At 40.0% G+C, this 18,917-nt stretch overlaps 1 protein-coding gene across 2 annotated transcripts in view; it reads left to right on the top strand.

Moving 5' to 3' along the window:
- Positions 1-9: 9 nt before the first annotated feature.
- Positions 10-18,917, top strand: part of CUL4A (cullin 4A) — a 37,655-nt gene continuing 18,747 nt past the window's right edge. Inside the window, exons 1-9 of one of the 2 annotated variants that reach the window (XM_083834729.1) lie at positions 10-611; positions 879-994; positions 5,470-5,564; positions 7,636-7,714; positions 9,119-9,192; positions 10,730-10,892; positions 13,423-13,512; positions 14,858-14,940; positions 17,801-17,868. In XM_083834729.1, coding sequence (XP_083690855.1) covers positions 446-611; positions 879-994; positions 5,470-5,564; positions 7,636-7,714; positions 9,119-9,192; positions 10,730-10,892; positions 13,423-13,512; positions 14,858-14,940; positions 17,801-17,868 — 934 coding nt within the window. In that variant the 5' untranslated portion in view covers positions 10-445. The remainder of the gene's footprint in view (positions 612-878; positions 995-5,469; positions 5,565-7,635; positions 7,715-9,118; positions 9,193-10,729; positions 10,893-13,422; positions 13,513-14,857; positions 14,941-17,800; positions 17,869-18,917) is intronic. The other variant, XM_083834730.1, reaches the window with a different exon arrangement.

Below are 18,917 nucleotides of genomic sequence, written 5' to 3'. Positions count from 1 at the left end.
GCGTCAGTAGGCGGGGCGGAGGGGCGCGGGAAGGGTGGGTTTGCTGCTACGGGGGCTGAGCGCGGCTGTGAGCTGTCTCCAGCGGCTTCGGTAGCGGCCGCGCCCCTCCCGTTGAACACACAGCTCCCGAAAGCACCGCTCCTAAAGCCCCCCCCGCTCCCCGGCCGCCCCTTCACCCCCAAGGGGGCTGCCATGGCGGGGAGCGCCCGGGAGCCATTTTGTGCGCGGGGCTGCCGCTGCCCGCACCGCCCAGCGGCCGGGGCGGCGAGACGGCGGCCGGGGCGCCGCGGGGGGGAGGCGGGCGCTTGCCGGTGACCGCCGGAGCCCGTGGGGGCGGGCGGAGGAGGAGGAGGAGGAGGAGGAGGGAGCGGAGGCGGGGACCAGGCGGCCCAGCCCAGCCCAGCCCAGCGCCTTGCCCCGGCCGGACACGGCGCCCGGGGCGGAGATGGCGGACGAGCCGCAGAAGAAGCCGCACTTGTCGGCCCTGGTGGGGCACACCAACGGGCTCACCAAGCCCGCCTCGCTCGCCGCCACCACCGCCGCCAGCAGCCGGGCGGGAGGCGCCGCCGCCGCCGCCCCGTCCAAGAAACTGGTCATCAAGAACTTCAGAGGTGGGTGCAGGTGCCGCGGCCCGGCCCTCTCCCCACCCTTGTTTACAACGAGGCGGGGGGGGCCTCCCCTCGCCGCCTTATCGCGGTGTGAGGGGGGGACACCCGCTTATCGCGGTGCCGCCGCCTCGCCCGGCACCGGGCTGCCCCCCCCCCCGCGGTGCCGGAGCCGGGCGGTAGCGAGAGGAGAAGGGGGGGGGGGGGGGGGAAGATGGCTCCGCAGGGCCCTGCCCCCCCGCTGGCAGCGCCCCGCGCTGTGTCTCTCGGCAGAAAGGCCCAAGCTGCCCGATAACTACACGCAGGACACCTGGCAGAAACTTCACGACGCCGTGGGAGCGATCCAGAGCAGCGTTTCCATCAAGTACAACCTCGAGGAGCTCTACCAGGTAACACCTAGAGGGGTTTTCTGGGCTCCTTTCTGAGGGAAATTAACTGCTCCGAGGGCTACGGATTTAACCTGGTGGGGTTTGGGTTGTTCAAAGCTGACCGCATCCTCCTAGCTGCGCTCCCCATACTCTCTTTCCACTCAATTTTCAGTTTTGTAGATCAGCGGCTCCTTGGAGAGCTACCAGGATCTGGGCCCATGAAAAAGCAATTTGTGTCGGGAGGTATGGAAAGCTGTGTCTGGGCAGGGCTGAGCTTTCAGCCTCTCTGGTACCGTGCCCCCTCAAGATGCTGAAAACGGGGTGTTAGGTTCACCAGCTTCTGCAGATACATATTTTATAATAACTTCTTTTCTCTATGCTTTAGTTCCTTGTGGATAGTAAATGTTAAAGTATTTGTTTAAAAAGAATCAGACTTCAGCATCAGTACTCTTTAGAGAACGAAAGAAAGAGTCTTGGTTGAGCAGGCACCAAACTCTCAGTTTACCTTCATTCAGAGCACTGTTGTATTTTCATAGTAATCAAGGATTTGATTTTTTTAGTGAAAATAGTGAAAAAGTACTGCTGAAACATCTGGACTACTGGAGGGGGTCTATGGACGAATAAAAAAAAAGAAATAGTCACAAGCCTGTTCTTCCTTTCTACTTTCCCCATCAATTATGGCTTAGTTCTTTATTATTTTAAATGTATATGCATTAAGATACTTAGCTGGAGTAGTAATTTTTTCAACCATCGTGTCATTGTGAAAATTACTGATGTGGTAAGTTCTGCTACATAGCTTAAGTTAATTATGAGTTTTCTGTGGGTGCAGGTGTTTGGTCTGCAGATGTCGATCTCGCTGCCAGATCAGGACTTATGGCATTAATATTCTCACCCCAAATTTTCTAAATGTTCAGTAGAAGTAGGTTTGATGTTGTCTGCAGAGTAGAGACTCCGAGGGGAGGACAAAGCCAGCAGTCCACATTGGGTCCGTGGTCAAAAAATCAGGCTGAATTTCGAGAGCTCATTAGATTCTCTCTGTGATTAGTCAAGGTATATAATGTATGGTTCTAAAATGGCTCATTATGTAAATGTATATTGACTTAATAGGATTTAATGCCTTTAAACAGATAACTGGACTGATATATTCATCTATTAATATTTACAGGTTTGCAGAGTTTGACTTACATGATGTGTTTCATGGTTTTAAAATGAGCATTTGAAAAATCATGCTCTTTCATGCCCAGCTTAAAAAAAAAAAAAAAAGAAAACCACAGATGCTTTGAATGTTACCTAACTTGTTTTCAGAGGCTCGGAAATGAGATTATAGTAATATGGGTATGAAATCGCCAGGCTACAGGCTTGAGTTTTGGCAGAAGAGAATGAGAGAGATTTCAGATAAGCTGTGGAGGGAGAGCTGTACTTTCTGCTTTTTCTGTTTGTCTGCTTGTTTGTAAAAACTGCACGTTATAAGGTCAGCCCAATAATCTGCAAGGCACTAGTGCAAATCAGCAAGATTTCTGTACAGTGGGTGGTGGCTGTGAGGGTGCCCATGCATACGTACTTCTCCTGCCAAAGGAATAAAAGATGAAGTTCAGCATCTATTGGAAACCCGATCTGTACTTACAGATCGTTTTAACTGTTGGTGAGCATGGAGCCATCCACTGGGGAAAATTTCTGCATTTGTACCAGTTGTTCTTGCTGTCGGGGCTTCTTTTTGTGCATCTCTGGCATCGTGAGAGGAGGTGAGAGCCTGCTGGGGCTCGGTGAGGTAGGCAGGCTGCTCTTGAACTTTTTGATTTGTTTAATTTGACACTGCGGCTGAGGAAAAAGTGAAGAACGGTGACAAGGCCTGGTGGGAAATCCAAAGGATACTCCTTCCCAGGCGTTAGTGGCCAGCAGGGGTTAAAGCAGGAAGGTGCTTGGCAGAGCCAGTGAGCAATGGGAGGGCGGCAGCCAATTTTTTGCTACTAAAATAGAAATGATGCCTGGGATTGGTGGTGGATTGCACAGATTTTGATAGAAGTAGCTGGTATTTGATGGGATAGAGAAAGTGGGGCAGCGCAAAGAATTGCCAAGTGAGCAGCGAGTGATTAAAAATAATGGAGAAAGAAAATTCCCTTTGCAACAAGATCCTAAATAAACTGAAACGGGGCAGCAATGCCTTTCCTGAGGGCATAGAGAAAGATATTGTTGCAGTGAAGGAAAAAAATAATATTGGAGCCTTGACCAGACTTTCATTTGTATGGATGGATAGGAAGGGCTATGTCTCAAAAAATAATGAAGTGTCTGAAAAATAGCTGTGTGTGATTACTGTTTCTTGCAGAGGTCACCTTATGTACCCATTTTAAGACCAGAAAAGCAAAAAGCAGTGTAGGCACCTTATGAGTACTTTTCTGTTTGTTTTCATTTTGTGTTTTAGAAGACAGGCTCTTCAGGATGTTAGCACCTATGGAGGAAATAGAACAAGCAGTAGCAATAATTTGCATACTAAAACTGAAGACTGCTCAAAACAAGCCATTAAAAGTGTTATTCAAAACTTTTACTAGGTTGGTGTAGGCAAAGAGCCTGCAGCGTTGTCTCTCTCCTATCGTTGTAGATTCAGTAATTACTACAGCTTTTTTTTCCCAGACTAATTGTGTGCAAGATGAATAAAAGTCAAATTACATTTCTTCAGAAAGAGAGACAGCAACAACACTGGATTAAACAAGAGGTGAAGAAGAAGGGAATTACTGGCTTGCTCCCCCCAACACCAGCCACAAAAGAAAGCACCAGCTAGTTAGAGGCAGTACGGAGGTGATAAGGCTGCAGTTTGAAGCATGCTTCAAGCCAGTGCTGCTGCCCAAAGAGCCACTTTTCCCTTTCACCTCTCTCTTGACCTGCTCACGTGCTAGCACAATTGTTTGTATGGTCTTAAAACAGAGTGTAGATCATGCGCTAGTACTTTTGACAAAGGGTTAGGTGCTGGCATTAGGCAGCATAACGTTTCACATGGCAAACAAGGCGCACACAGAAAAGCTAAAATATCAGCAGAACCGAGTAAAGACCAAGCACTGGGGAAATACTGAAACTTTCTCCAAGTTCATTTATGCTGTTCATCAACAAAATATGTGACTGTAGATCCTCTGGAGCAAGGGAAAACATTCTTGGGTCACTCTCAGTCGCCCAAGTGAAATGGTGCTTCAAGTGTCATGCAGTGTTCCCTGCGGTACCATCTCACAGAACAGGGGAAGTTGAGGTGAAGTTAAAGGAAGAGACGGGGTGATTTTCTCATCTTGTCCAACTCCTTTGGATAGTTTTGTGTGAAGCACTGAATGGCCGCAAATACTTACTGCAAACTTTACAGCTCTCAGAGTGTTTGTCTGTCTTCATTGTGATTCATTTTAGATGCTGCGGTCTATTAATAAAATAGTTTATTGAAATATGGCGCACAAGTTAAAATAAAGCGCGCCTGGAACAAAATCTAAATATAGGCAGTGGTATCAAGTGAGGCTACGTTTTCTCTTTGGTATTCCCACTCAGTTTCTTGTGAGGGGAAAAAAATGTTAGCGTGAGACAATGTAATTGCTGTATAGCTGAACAAGGGCATTACAGAGGTGTCCAGAGCTGTCCCAGCATAGTCTACGTCAGCTGCGCAACAACTCAGTTCACATTAAAGTGGTGACTGCAACAACACTTGATTTGGGGCAGAATTGGTGTTCTTAACTAGCAAGGATAAATCCTCAACTGAATCCCAAAGATCCAAATAAATTAATGCAAGTTATTTAATTGTTAATGCTTTTGTTGTTTTTCCACAGTTTGTATACCCAATACCTAGCGTGTGTATCAGTGGAAATAGAAATAAGCTAATAAAATGACAGGACAGCAACTATACTTATCATATACATATTTTGAGACAATAGTTTAAATGTTTGGCTCTAACGTTATTTCCACCTCACCTAATGAATGTGAAAGATGCAAACCCCGTCTTATTTAAATGTCTACGAAAATGATGCTTAATAATTAAACACTTAATCTACAGCAATGCTGAAATGCATCAGTATTCAACAATAATTCATCCTTAATGTTATTAAGAGAAGGGATGAAAATATTTGGTGCGATTGTGCTTTTATAAAATAAATAACACCAGTGTGCACATGTGGAGGGATGCGCAAGGGGATGTACAGAAAGAGTTCTGCTGTTGAGTGATATGAATGGGGGAAAAAATCTTGTAATGTTTAACAGCACATCTGAAATATGATAGAGATGATGATGATGGACCTTGTGCGTGACATCTGGTAGCGTAAGAAAGGACCAAAATCAGAAAGGAGTCATGGAATCTTTATTTTTCTGTGTAGTTTGGCTAATTTTATTTTGATAAGCTTTATTTTGGTGCATAGTTTGGACAAGTAATGATGACTTTTTTTTTATTTTCCTCTTTGGTGTTGGTCTTGATAACACAGGGAGAATCTGACTTCATTTAATTTTCTTAATCTCGTCTCAACTTTTTTTGGTTTTAGGCTGTTGAAAATCTCTGTTCTTACAAAGTCTCTGCTACACTGTACAAACAGCTGCGACAAGTCTGTGAAGATCATGTGAAAGCACAAATTCTTCAGTTTAGAGAATATCCTTTTCCCGGGCACAGATACGGTTAGATTTGGGTTTAAAACGTTATTTTTTTAATAAGTTTTTTTAAAATGTCAGTGTTATTTGCAAATGTGTTAAGAGGTTCTCCGTTTACCACTTAAATATTTTCAAATCAACCGTATGCAACTTCAGTTATCTGGGTAAATAATTTTTGTGTACAGAGAAGTAGCGTGGTGACGACCGTTTATTTTAGTAGGAATCCAAATTTTACAGCTAATCTAGAAAATTTCAGTAGCACTATCCATCTAAGTAACAATATACGAAGTACACCTGTCTGTATGACTAATTAATTATAAGTGCTGGTCAGCACCAATATGTAGCAGAGGTGTTCAGCAAGCCCTTAGATACCTCACACGCACTTTGGGAGGTTTTTGGAAGAGAACGGGAAGTTCAGAAGATGACTTGGCTGCCCTGGGACCTGCAGAACGCTGAACTTGTACGGTAAATTTCCCCCCAGTTTTCTCAAGTTCCGTTACCGGGCTTCTCTTTCTGTGGCTGAACTGATAACAGAAGTGCCTGCAGATCCTCTCTGTACACTTGGGTGCAGCCAGCCCTCTTCTCTGAAGCCCATTGTGCTCTGCGTGCTGAGAGCGTGCTTTATGTGTCTTCAGTATAATAGCCTACTGGTTACGCTTGCTCGGGAAGTAGGGTAAGTAGAGTCTACGCCCACCAGGCTGTCCTCGAGAGTGCCTTGGCAAACAGATGCTGGAGAGTGCCGTAGTGAACAGATGCTGTGGTGATCTGAGAGCTAACCCTGTTTCCAAGCTTTCTTGCATGTATTTTATTACAGAAAATCATTGGTTGAAATAGACAGAAACAGGGGAACGGGGCCCAGAAAGAGCCCTTTTTCTAGGCAAATGCCTTAAATGCGCTTTGGATTGTAACTCTCAGTTTCTCAGTTCACTGCATTCCCCAGGTAGGTGCCTACACACACAAAGAAGATAAATTGCTGTCTCTGTTCTATTTATTATTTTTTTTCTTTCTAGCTAAGTCCCAGCATGGCCTTTTTTTTTTTTAACTTTTTGTCCCAGTAAGGGAGCCTGGCTTCTACATGACACATGAGAAATATTGATACATAAATTGGCACTGTGAATTCAGCTCTTAATTATGCAGCACGTTTTTTCATTAGATTTAATTTGATGCATTAAAAATCACCTCTAACTAAAAAGCTCATTAATCAGTGCAGCAGTCTCTTAAACATAACTGAGGTCCAAGTGTTTTAGCCTACTTTAAAGCGGTGTACAGTTGACCAGTTCTGCATCCCAGCCTTTTCAGGCTTCATCCCATCTTCTGAAGAGATGTTGTAAAACTTAAATTTTAAAACTTCGCCTTCTCCCCACGAGCCCAACAGAACCAATGTCTGAAGAGCTGAGAATTTTGTGTTTTACAGGTATACTGCTTTATATCCCAAGGACGTGAGATTACATTAATCAGATTTGGCCAGAGGGAGTTGGGGATGATACTGTGTGTGAAAGGAAGGCAAAGCCCCGCTTGGATTTACTTATATGACATTCTAGAATTCTGAAAGCACAAGTAACAATTGGATCTGTTGTGTAACTAATAAAACTTTATAGTTTACTTTGGGAGACCTAGGGATGTACATGAAAAGAGTGGTATTTGGATTTATTGAGGATTATTTAAAACTGTAACTGCTTTTAAGAGATTAGGGTCACTCCTGTTGCGCACGGTGTGAACTCATTAAACAAAGTAAACCTTTCTATCCAGCTCACCTCGATTGGCAATAAGGTTGTTTTTGACACTGATGGGATTTCTTGTTTAAATCTGTATCGGAGTTGTACGGTGCAGCCGCTAGATGGTATTGCTGAAGAGCTCTGAGCGTCATTCCTTGAAACCATAGGGAGGCCTGTTGGAGAATTGCCATCCCGTGTGCTGGGCAGAAGCTTTGCAATTAACCGTTTATCCCTAGGCAGTCCCAGTAACATCAGAATATCCACAGAGCAGATTTGCTTAATGGCTGGCAAAGACCATCTCTGGAATCTGGCCTCAGACGTTACTGGCAAGCTAGTTTTCCTTAATAGGTGTTGTACAGATTCTCTGGATAGTCTTTTATTTTTAAAGAAGATAAATAAATGCTGGCAAGATCATTGCAGACAAATGGTAAGTTGAATGTTTGTTCAGAATATGTGTCCTTGAGATGTGAAGCCTGGCAAAGGGGAATTTGTTATGGTTTAAACGCGGGACTGTTGCATCTCCTCCAAGTTTCAGCATAGCCTTTCACTTTCCGTTTTGTTAGCTAGGGGCAGTTTTGTTGGTGAAAGCCAGGTTCTGCAGTGCTGTTGACTCTGATGCTGAAATATCACTCAGAAATGTATTGAAGCTTGTGGAATTGTTGGCTGTTTGCAATTTAAGTAATTGGAGCATCCACAAGCTTTGCTTTTAGATAGCTCCAACAGCTGGGTTAATTTGTGACTCTCTTCTTGTGATGCAGAGATGAATATACAGAGAGATTAAAGAGCTAAATCTCTTTCCCCTTTTTGTCATCAACCTCCGTGATGAATTATGTTATAGAAAAAAATCCCCTCTCAAATACACTTCATAGGAATTGTCCTTTTAAAATGTTTCATTATAATTCTAAGACAGCATTTGTAAGTTTTCACTGCAGTCTCACCTAGCTTTGGCTACAGGTGCCCAAAATAGTTGAATTTTTATTTTCATTCCTCAAGTTCTTTTCTTTCCCCTTCCCTGTGGAGGATGGGCAGAGGGTAAGTGCTTTTTATCTCAAATAAAAATAGAAAGTGTTGTGAAAACTATGCAAAATAAATTCAACAGTCTGATGAAAATAGAGTTGAAGGCTTTTGCCTCGAAAGTTTAATTAAACTGGACTTGTGTTTTTGTAAAAATATGAACTCTGTTCACTTTAATTACTTTTGAGAGTTCTTTTTTGTTTTGTTTTGGTCCTCAGAGCAACAACCTGTGGCAAGTGGCTCTCTTGCCTTTGTGCTGAGTTAGCACTTGTGTTTAAGGAAAAAAACAAAATGTCAGTCACATTGCTGTTTTACTTTGATACGGTTGGCCAGAAACTGTATCAGCTTGAGAATTGCTTCAGAAGCAACTAACTTTCATAGTGAAAATGTCTTTTGCACAGTTTATTAGTGTCTCTGCTTAAAGCTTCTTTTTAAAAAAATAAATAAAATTTAAAGTGAAAACTGCAGCAGCATGCTATTTCAGGGTGTTTACTGGAAGTGTTGGTGATACTGCTTAAATGGCTCATTCATCTCAATAGCACTGAAACTTAAATAGCACTAAAACAGGCTAATAAAACTGGTTAAATGCTTATGAATTTGAAAACCATCTTCAATATATTTTGTTGTACTGCTTAGTCATAGTGTTAACGTCTATAAATTACATATCAGTAGCCATACAAGTCACCACAAGAGCTGAAAATAGATGTATCAGCAATTAAGGTACATGTGTATGTGATACAACTTTCACAATTTGTCTTGCAACTTAAAATGCTATGTGCTGGTGAAGGCAAAAACGATTTTTTTAATGTATTTTCAGATCATGATCAGAAGCATTTTCTTATTTCTGGATCGCACATACGTACTGCAGAATTCAATGCTTCCTTCTATATGGTGGGTACCTACATAAGCATTTCTCTGATCTTTAGAATCTGTACACGCTATTATATTTGTAAAGGTTGAAAATATAATTTGCACGTAATATTTGAGTTGTGTAATAGGCGGATCTAAATTCTGGGTCAATTTGTGGAAATTTACATGTTGGTGTAGGCACACATCATTTCCGCCATCCCCAGGAATACCTGTTGTGAAGCGAAGGTAAAAGAAGAAGGTCAGAGGAATTAATGCTGACAAGTTCAGGCACACACAGCTGCAGCTGTCACCGCCTGGGTGAGGCTGTGCTGGGAGCCTCCTCTGACCGCTGCCTCTGGGCCCAGCTGTACTGCAGGTGCTCCTGGTTTGGCAGAGTTCAGAGCTCGGCTACTGGCTCTTTTTTTTTTTTTTAAGTAAGTTAGGTACACTCACAAGGTGCAGATCATCTTTCCTGCACTGGCCTCTTGTGAGTTGAGGGCTGTGGCTCAGAGCTTTGAGGTTAACCCTGGGTGCTGCTGCTGGACTTGGAACACCCGCCCCATGGTCACGTCTTTGGGTGTTCTGTTTCTTAGCATCCTTCCTGAGAAGGATTTCGAATCATCAAGGCAAACAAACCCAGGCTTTTCCAAAATTTTGTGGTATTGTTACTCTGTCTAAAGAAAAAAAAAAAAGTAACAGTAAAAAAAAAAAGTAAGTGTGCTTCTTCCCTGCCTGTGTTACTTCTGTGCTTTTGAGAGCTCCTCAGGCTTGGGGAGGAATCTTGTGGCCTTTTCCCACCTCACACTAGTTAGGTCCCACATGAAATCTTCCCATTTTGGTCTCTGTGTTAGTTTTTTTGGTTTTGTTAGGCTGTTTTTTAGTAAAAGTCATCAAAGAGATCTGTTCACACTTTGTGCTTTTTTGCTCATACTGGGAAAATCCCATTTACCGAAATCTTGATGCATATGAAGAAGTTGGGGGTAACAACTTTTACCTAAGGTTCTTCTGTTTTCCTTGATAAAGAACATGATTAATGATTGCCTTCTTCGTGATCGGATGTAGAGGCATCATTCCTCATCACCTTAGTATGAAACACAGATCTGATACAGGTGATCATAAGGTCATAAACGTACAGAGAATTCGTGATTTGAAACAAAACAAAATTTATGAATGACTTAAAGGTTGATCCTGGGGATCTTATGTGAAGGTAGATGTTCATTTTTGTAATTATTTTTATAATAGCAATGTGTTTTTTTGGTGGTGGTGGTCTGTTTTTTTATACAAAGAGATCGTTATAGACTGTTATGTGAAATACAGACAGACTGCTCATAGTTCTCACCTGAACTATGCATAAACTGAAGTTTATCCATCTTGTAGCACCTCACTTGGTATTTTTGTGATGGTTATTGTTACAGTTCCCTTAGGGGATCATGTCAAAGAGAATATATGCACAATTAATACATCCACTCTCTGTATTGTATATATAATATATATTTTAAATGTGTATGTATTTTCTTAAACTGAGATGCATATTTTTGAAAAAAATCAAAAATATAATTTATTTTCAATGTTCATGCAGGGATATGGGGCTAGAGTTATTTAGAAACCATGTCATTAGTGATAAGCAAGTTCAAAACAAGACTATTGATGGAATTCTTCTGCTGATTGAACGAGAGCGAAGTGGTGAAGCTGTGGACAGAAGTTTGCTGCGAAGTTTGTTGAGCATGCTGTCTGATCTGCAGGTGAGCACAGCAAATTTCACTAATAACCACTACACTTAAAAACAGAGTTTGGACTTCTAATATGTGTATTGTACAGAAATAATTGTATTCTTCTAGTAAGCATGTGCTTCAAAATCTGTCTAACAGATTGAGAAGTGGTTCCCTTTTATTTACCCCATCTAGTCTTTCATTCTCTGCTTGTAAATGAGACCTCTTTGCTTGTTTTTCTTAGCTGATGCACTGGCCTTCAGGCTTTACAAGGTTGGCATGTCTTTTAGTGTGTGTAATACCTGTCTGTCTTAACCACTTGTTTTGTAATCCTAGTGAAGGTGGAGTGTAGCAACCAAAAAAGATTAGTTCTGTCACTGTAAAAAGGTTTTTGGAGCCCAGATCATGGGTCTTACCACAAAAGACATCACTACATCAGCAACTTCTTAGCAGAGACCAAAGAGAGTTAGATGCAAAGTTAAGGTAAACATTTTTAAATGGTTATAGTCAGTCTATAGATAATTGGGATTTTCCATTAGAATAGATACTAAGTAACCAAACAGAATATAAAAAATATTGTGGTTTTGACTTTGGTATGTGTTGTCCTCTGGTCGACTTTGTTGTATGATGTGCAATAAAACTTAGGAGCTCTATTTCATTCTTAGAAACTGTTCAGGTTGCTCTGTTCCCAAGTGACATACGTTATTACAAAACTGGATAAGGGTTTAAAAAAGAGTGCAAAGGGAAAGACTGCATGGAAAGCCTGTTAGAAAGTACTTTTTGGCCAGGCAGCTTACCTGCTTTTCTGCCTTTCACGTTAACCTTCCAGACTTTAATCTGTAATTACACTCTTTAGTGTATGAGAAAAATTTATAAGTACTTATTCTGTTCAAGAGAGAACAGAAACTTCTGTCAATGAATTTTCGGATCACATGCATGCCCCTTTCCCACTTTTATCCCATTGATATTTGCAAGTCTTCTCTAATTGCATCAGTTTTTTGTAGGTGTTAACATTGATTATTTTTAGGAATATACTCTGCTAACTAAAGATAAACATTGCCCTTTATTGGATCCTTCTTACAGAATTGGATTTCAGTCTGCAGTCTTCTTCACTGGCTCAACAGTGTGGTTTTCTTTCTTCACTAGGGAACCTAACCAAATCTGTTCTTTTGTGTTACCTGTCACTATATCAAGGCACAGATGTGCTTATAATCCTGTAATTATACTCCAGGATCTCTGCTTCTCTATTTTCTTTCACCAGAGGTTAGCCTGTGGTGAAAGATGAATTAATAAAGCAACTCTTATATTTCATTCGAAAACAATTAAGCTCCTACTCATTCCTGATTTTTTAGGCAATTATGCAGTGGAGGACCGGCTGTTGAAAGCTGATTCCTGTTCATGTAAATCCTATTCTGTAGCAGTTGCCTTGTTGTAAAGAATTATACATGGTTTATACAGAAAATAGTTTCATATACTGTTGCATTAATGTATAGGTCAGAAAGTTATACCAGTTATCTTGAAGGAAAGGATGGTAAGAAATGAAATCTGGTATTCAATCATGTTGAACATGGAGCTAGTGTAGAGAGAAGGCTGAAGCAATCACTTGATGTCTGCTCGTGATGCTGAATTAGTGAACTCATACACTGAGTGCTTGTCAAGCCTGAGGTTTCATGTTTGATGCATTGAAAAAAAAAATCAAACTTTTTTCTTCCTTATGGACTTCGAAAAAAGTCACCAGCCCCGCGGCCCCCCCCCCCCCCCAAGCCAACCTACTCAGAATGTAATAATGACTTTTACAGCTCTGTGTTATCTTTTGGGAGAAGTATTTCCTTCTATTCATTTACCGTACTCAAGGACACTTTTTTCTTTTCACTGACTCTCTGTTCATGTGTCATTCCCTAGCTACCTTCTCCAGTCTGCTTTAACTACTTTATGTAGTTGTCCTTTCTAATTTATCTTCTTTCTATATTAAAGCATGTTAATCATTATGCAGAAATTTCTCAATTTCTGTGGTTGTTGTTGCTGCCCTTTTTTAGTCATCACTTTGTTCCTTCACTGGAGAAAGGAAGTTCATCTTACCTGGTATAATCAATTTTTCTTTCTTTTGTGCCACTGAGATGAGCCTGGCAGATGTGAGTTAACATATCAGTGTTGTTCTGAAGATTTGTTACTGAGAATATCATTTTACTGTTGGAAATTATCTCTTTTGGAACTTTTTTTTTTGGCCACAGAAGTATCAGTGGGAGTCTTAAGCTTAAATGGATTAGATGTGCTGTTGTGTTGGATACCAGTTTTAGTCTATGTGAATTAAACAGAAGCTGTCAATTTAGACAATTTTAGCGCTGATGGCTGAAACACACTATTGCTACACTGGAAAGTCATCTCTGATCAGAGTATTTCTAAAACCAGTAGATAAACAGAACTTACGAGTTTATGCAATTTTAAACACTTGTCATAATTGTGTACATTCCCGAGGTTTTACTTGCCTTTTATGTCTGACAACCAGAATATGGTACCCTTATTGGCAGCTTAATGTAAGTAACTAAATCTGTTTCTTGAGCAGGTTTACAAGGAATCCTTTGAACAGAGGTTTCTGGAAGAGACAAATTGCTTATATGCTGCAGAGGGCCAAAGATTAATGCAAGAAAGAGAGGTAGGTGCATGATATAGATGATCGCTTTTACGTTAGCTTCATCTGCTGTGGGATTGTGTGAGAATTTGGTAGGGCCATAGTGTGGTAATAAGTGAAATTTACTGGTGTGAATGGTGTTTACGCGTAGGGGACTGCAGTACTGTATCAAGGGGAAGAGTGGAGTCCAGTTTGCCTTAATGTTTTATTGTATATGTGAATATACGTATGTTATATAAACGTATACAAATATAAATAAGGAGTGGAGAAACCCAGTGATATTTTTGTGTAGCTAAAGTCACACTACCAGAAAGTTAATCTCCACACAAAGCTTAAAGGTGTGCTATCAACTGTATTTTTGCCCAAGAGCTGTGAAATATCCACTGGCGTCATTCTACTCTGTGCTTAATACTGAAGCAAACTGTTTACTTTTTCACTGTTTTGCTAATTTATTTGTCTGTTTTATTTCTTTTGCTTTGTAGTTAAATAGACTTGACATTTTTGTTTTCTGTGCTGGTGAGATGAAATTATGCCCTATGGTGGGCAGCCTGAAAATGCGTTTCTCTCTGAAAATGTAAATCAAATGAAGTGTTTCTTGGTGGTCTAAAATACAGCATATTACTTTCGTTAGTTCAATTTTAACACTGACTCGCTACAAACATTCTGAAAATGCCTGTCTACATGGCACTGAGGTGGATCTTTTGTGTCTAGTCCTGTTCCATTCACCTCATGCCTTGAAGTTCCCCCAGGACCTGAGATGAAATGCTCTGATGCATAGTTTTCCCACAAGTCTTACTGCTTTGTAGGCCTGGTGGAAAACTGAGGGAAAAAAAAAAAACTAATAAGGCCCTAATTTATAGTGTTTACATTTATATGTTTATTCATATACATGTGTATATGTTTGTGTATGCATATATATTTACACACACACATGAACATATGCGTAACTGTTTTGATCGTTTGAAGCCCAAGTTTCATACCCGTCTCACATGTGCTAACTCTCCATAGGGACAGATAGCCCACTGGAGAAACTGTATGGTTCACACCAACTGAAAATATGCTCTATGATATTTTAAGGACTAGCTTAACTCATTGGGTTTTGAGGAAAAAAAAAATTCCTCAGCAATAACCTCAGATTTCTGTTTATCTTCTTCTTTCTGTGAAGTGCAGTTGTAATACTTTAATTATGAAGTAATAATGTTTAATAAAAGCATAGGTATTTATATAATATATAAAAACATTGTGGTGGAATAGGCCTTTCCAATTAACTGTCTTTAAATTTAGAGTTAAAAATTATCACCATGAAACAGGATTGTCTTTTATGGTTTTGTACCTAACTGTTGAACTTGTCATTCTCTTCTATTGCTAGGTTCCAGAATATCTTCACCACGTTAATAAACGTTTGGAAGAAGAAGGAGACAGAGTGATAACATACTTAGACCACAGCACACAGTGAGTACAAATTTTGTCATTCTTAGCAAAAGTCAAGCATCCTTTATAAAACGGTGTGGTTATCCATGATTGTAGAGACAGAGATTATCTCTATAGTATTTTACAGATGTTATCTTGTAGACAGCACTCATGATACAGTTTAGTGTTTTTTTTAAGACTTTATTTTCATCAGAACTGATTTATTTAAAATCAGAATATTCTCTCAGTACAAGGGGGAGAAATTGGAAAAATTTATCGGTGAAATTTGAAGTTAACAAAATATTATATAACTCAAATTTGTATTATGAGAATAGTAGCTCATTTTAAGCATTCATGTGCTTATAATAAGGGAACATTTGCTGGGAGGGGGAGGAGGATGAAGAAAAAGGAAAAAAAGAAAAAGTTAAATTATGGCATAGGATAGAGAACATGAACAGGAACATTCAAAGATGTCTAAAGTAGATCAGCTTTGGTGTAGCTGCTGCCAGTGGATTGTGCGAGGTAGCTTGTCACTTTTTTTCCTGAGCTATTGAGTAATAGCATGTGTTTTGCTGGGGTAAGAATGTGCATTCAGGAATTACAGCACAGTCACTGACAAATTATAAATGCATACATAATTTATAAGTAATGCAGTAAGCTGTTGCCTTTTTTTAAAGAACATAAGCAAATAGAATTAACTCAGAATATAGCCCCCACCCCCTTTTTTCATTTTTTTATCTGATATGTTGGCATTTTATTGGGTGTGAAAATAAGTGTTTTTTTTAACTTGTACGTATACATATATATGAAGAAAATAGGCTAAGCAAATGCCCTTAAGTTAATGGTGCATATTTGAACTTGAGTCTTCTTCCTATCAATGCTGATTGCAGGGATACACAGTCCTTGCTTTGAATCTAGTCCTTAGTCAAACTCTTAGAAACCTACTTTTAGAAGGCCTTGCACTGATTTCCTCTCTTTGCATCAAGAAACAGCAGCTCTTAAAATTAGTGCCCTTGAGCTGTCCTCAGGTCCTACTGTCTCCCCAGGTGTGCATGAAGAGAGCAGGAAGGATGTTAAATTTAGTTTAGCTTTGAACTTTAGACAGAAATGAAAACCAACATGGGAAACATGATTCAAAGTACTTCAAAACGTGTTTGTGCGACGTGTGGAGTGTGTATTGATGCAGATCATTGAGTGATTTATTCAGCCCACCAGTACATGCCTCTTTCTGGACAGCTGACCAGAATAAGCGAATCTCCTGGCTGGTCAGTAGGTGCATACTTTGAGGCCGTACAGAAGGTACATCTATGGTCATTCATCAGCTAGATGTCAAGATAAATACTTGTTCTGTCTGTCTGCTTCTTAGGAAATACTGCTCTGTCTCAAGCAGACCAATTACCCTTACTTCCTCTGTAGGGTGAATAGGTCTTTCAGGGCAAAGGATGTTATTTTATGCAACCCTGAATCCTCCTATCCTTGGAGACAGGCAGCAGTAGTTGGAAGTTTCAGGGAAAACAAAAGTAGCTATAAAAACAGCCGTATGCGTTAAGACCAAGGGTCTGTCTAACTGGTCTTTCGTGTTCACTTAGAAGCACTCAAGGGAAAGTGTATGTGATGCCCTGATCCTGTTGTAGGATCTGCCTGTTTGCAGCTCAGCGTATTTTCTGAACCTGATGCTGTTTGCATGTCTAGTGCTATCCAATGAATCTTTCACATATTTGTGCCGTCTCACTGGGACTCACTTAAGTTTTTTCATCTATGACATCCCTTGGCAAGGAGATCCCACAGAGCACCAGCCACCGTATGATAAATCCGATATAAACCATATGATAAAATTTTTGTTTAAGTCTGACACCCAGTACCATCACTGATGACCCCAAATCTTGTATCCTGAGGGAAAGTGGTCAGCCCCTTTCTTTTCACCTTTTCCCACATCAAAGGCTCCTGATGTGTAAAGATGTTTCTCTTGCAGATGCTGTTGCATAATTCGATCATCCATGTTCCTTTCTCCAGACCTTCCCAAATTCTAATTTAATCTTTTGAGATGAAGGGACTTAAACTGTGTATTGTGTATTAAATGCTGAGCAAATCATTGATAGGAGGTATTTTAGCAGAGGTGGGGGCTGCTACTTAACAGGCTTCCATCAATCTGAGTTGAACACCTTTCTTTTAGAAAACCTAAACTAAGGGTCTGAGAAACAGTTTTATAAAACTTAACACAGAAGGAAGTGTTTGGTCTGTTGTTGTCATATGATAAACAACGGTCGAAGTGTAGATAGTGAAATTAATTATCCCTTTGTGTTTCAGGCATTTTTTTCCTCTTTTAGCCTATAAGTGATGGAAAGGTAAACTTGCCATTATATTTCAGTCCTGTCTAAAGGGAATGCATCAAAAATATTTAATAGTAAAAAGCAGGGAAAACTTCAAAGATGAATTTTAAATGATTTACAAATTTGAGGAGTATTGTGGTTCTAGCTCAATTTATTTGGCTGCATAATACAGTTGGATAAAAAAAATTTCAGTTTTGAACATCACAAGTGTATATGGTATCGTGTTGTTTTGGAGTGCAAACCTTTGGAAGGTTTCCTTGTTTTCAAGAAAAATGTCAAACTGACTTTTTCCAGATTATGTTAATACAGATTTTTGGTATCTAAACTTCTCTCTACTGTTCTATAGCTTGTTTTTATTATTCAAAACCAAATTTCTTTTTTAATTGCATATGTGGTTCATTGCTTTCTTGACTTATATCACGTGAGATTTTTTTCTTGATTTGTAGCCTTTGTTTTAAGTAGAAAATTGTTGATTTTTGTACAATAAAGTAAGTTTCTCACAAATATACTCTGACGGGATGCAATACCCTTATGCTGTAGTACTTCTAATATACTTTTCTTGCCTCATTTAGGAAACCACTGATAGCTTGTGTGGAGAAACAGCTACTAGGAGAACACTTAACAGCTATCTTGCAAAAAGGTATTTTTTTAACGTGCATTCTCTAATAAACAACAGATTCTTGTACTCTGCAATAACTTTAGAATCCACATCTTTTATTTCATGAGAAGTGATAGCTGTGGAAAATACATCCATAGACACAGAAAGCCGATTCAGTAAAACTCTCACCCCCGCTGTGACAAGTAGATCCTCCATGAGGAAACAAGTATCTAAAATGTAACTGCGTATTTGTAAAGCTTGATGAACTCTCTAAGTCCCCTTTGACTTGGAGCTTAGGATTTAAACCTTTGGAACTGCTGATTTCCTGTAACTCATATAAACTTCCAAATGAAAGCTGCAGTTACTGTTGTAGTTTCTTTTATCTGATGACTACACAGCTCAAGTGCAATAGCTTCACATATCCTTGTGATTATATAGTTAAAGAATCATGAGCTATTGGAGCTGACAACACTCAGAGGTGATGTACTTCATATGCTTTTTTCTGTATTTTGCCTTCTGTCTGGCAATTCCAAATTTGAGCTGCAGTCTTCTTAAGAACTCCCCATTCAGATACCAGTCTTCAAATCGCCATTTCTTTGTTCCTCTTAATTTTTAATCTTTGCCTTTTTTCACTGAATTCCTGGGTTTGGTCTGATCTTCTATTACTTTAAATAATCCTTTACTTTTCTAGCACTAGTCATCTTTTAGGCTTTAGATCTTGTAGCAGTTTATCCTTATGTATTCTTTTACTGCTGCAAAACTGTTACTGTTATCTTCAAGCTCCATCACATCCATGTTTGTTAATACTTTTGGATTGTTTTGCACATGCCTTTCACTTCTTTCTTTGTCCCCTTTTTAAAGATAGATGCATGCTTACAGTTTTCACTGAACTACTCTGGGAATAGGTTATGTCATTATTTTCAGTACATTTACAAAAATAAGCATGGTTACTCTGTCTTAGCTATTCTTAAGCTTATCATAAATAGAAGGTAAGGATAACTAACAGTTTTGTTGATACATGCTAATTTTGCTTGTTTTTTAATTCAAGTATTATCTTCAAGTCACTTTTCCAATGACACATGTGTTTCAGT

This window comes from Anser anser (assembly GCF_964211835.1).
Source record: "Anser anser genome assembly, chromosome: 1".
Lineage (NCBI taxonomy): Eukaryota > Metazoa > Chordata > Aves > Anseriformes > Anatidae > Anser > Anser anser.
This window is presented reverse-complemented; position numbering and strand designations above follow the sequence as displayed.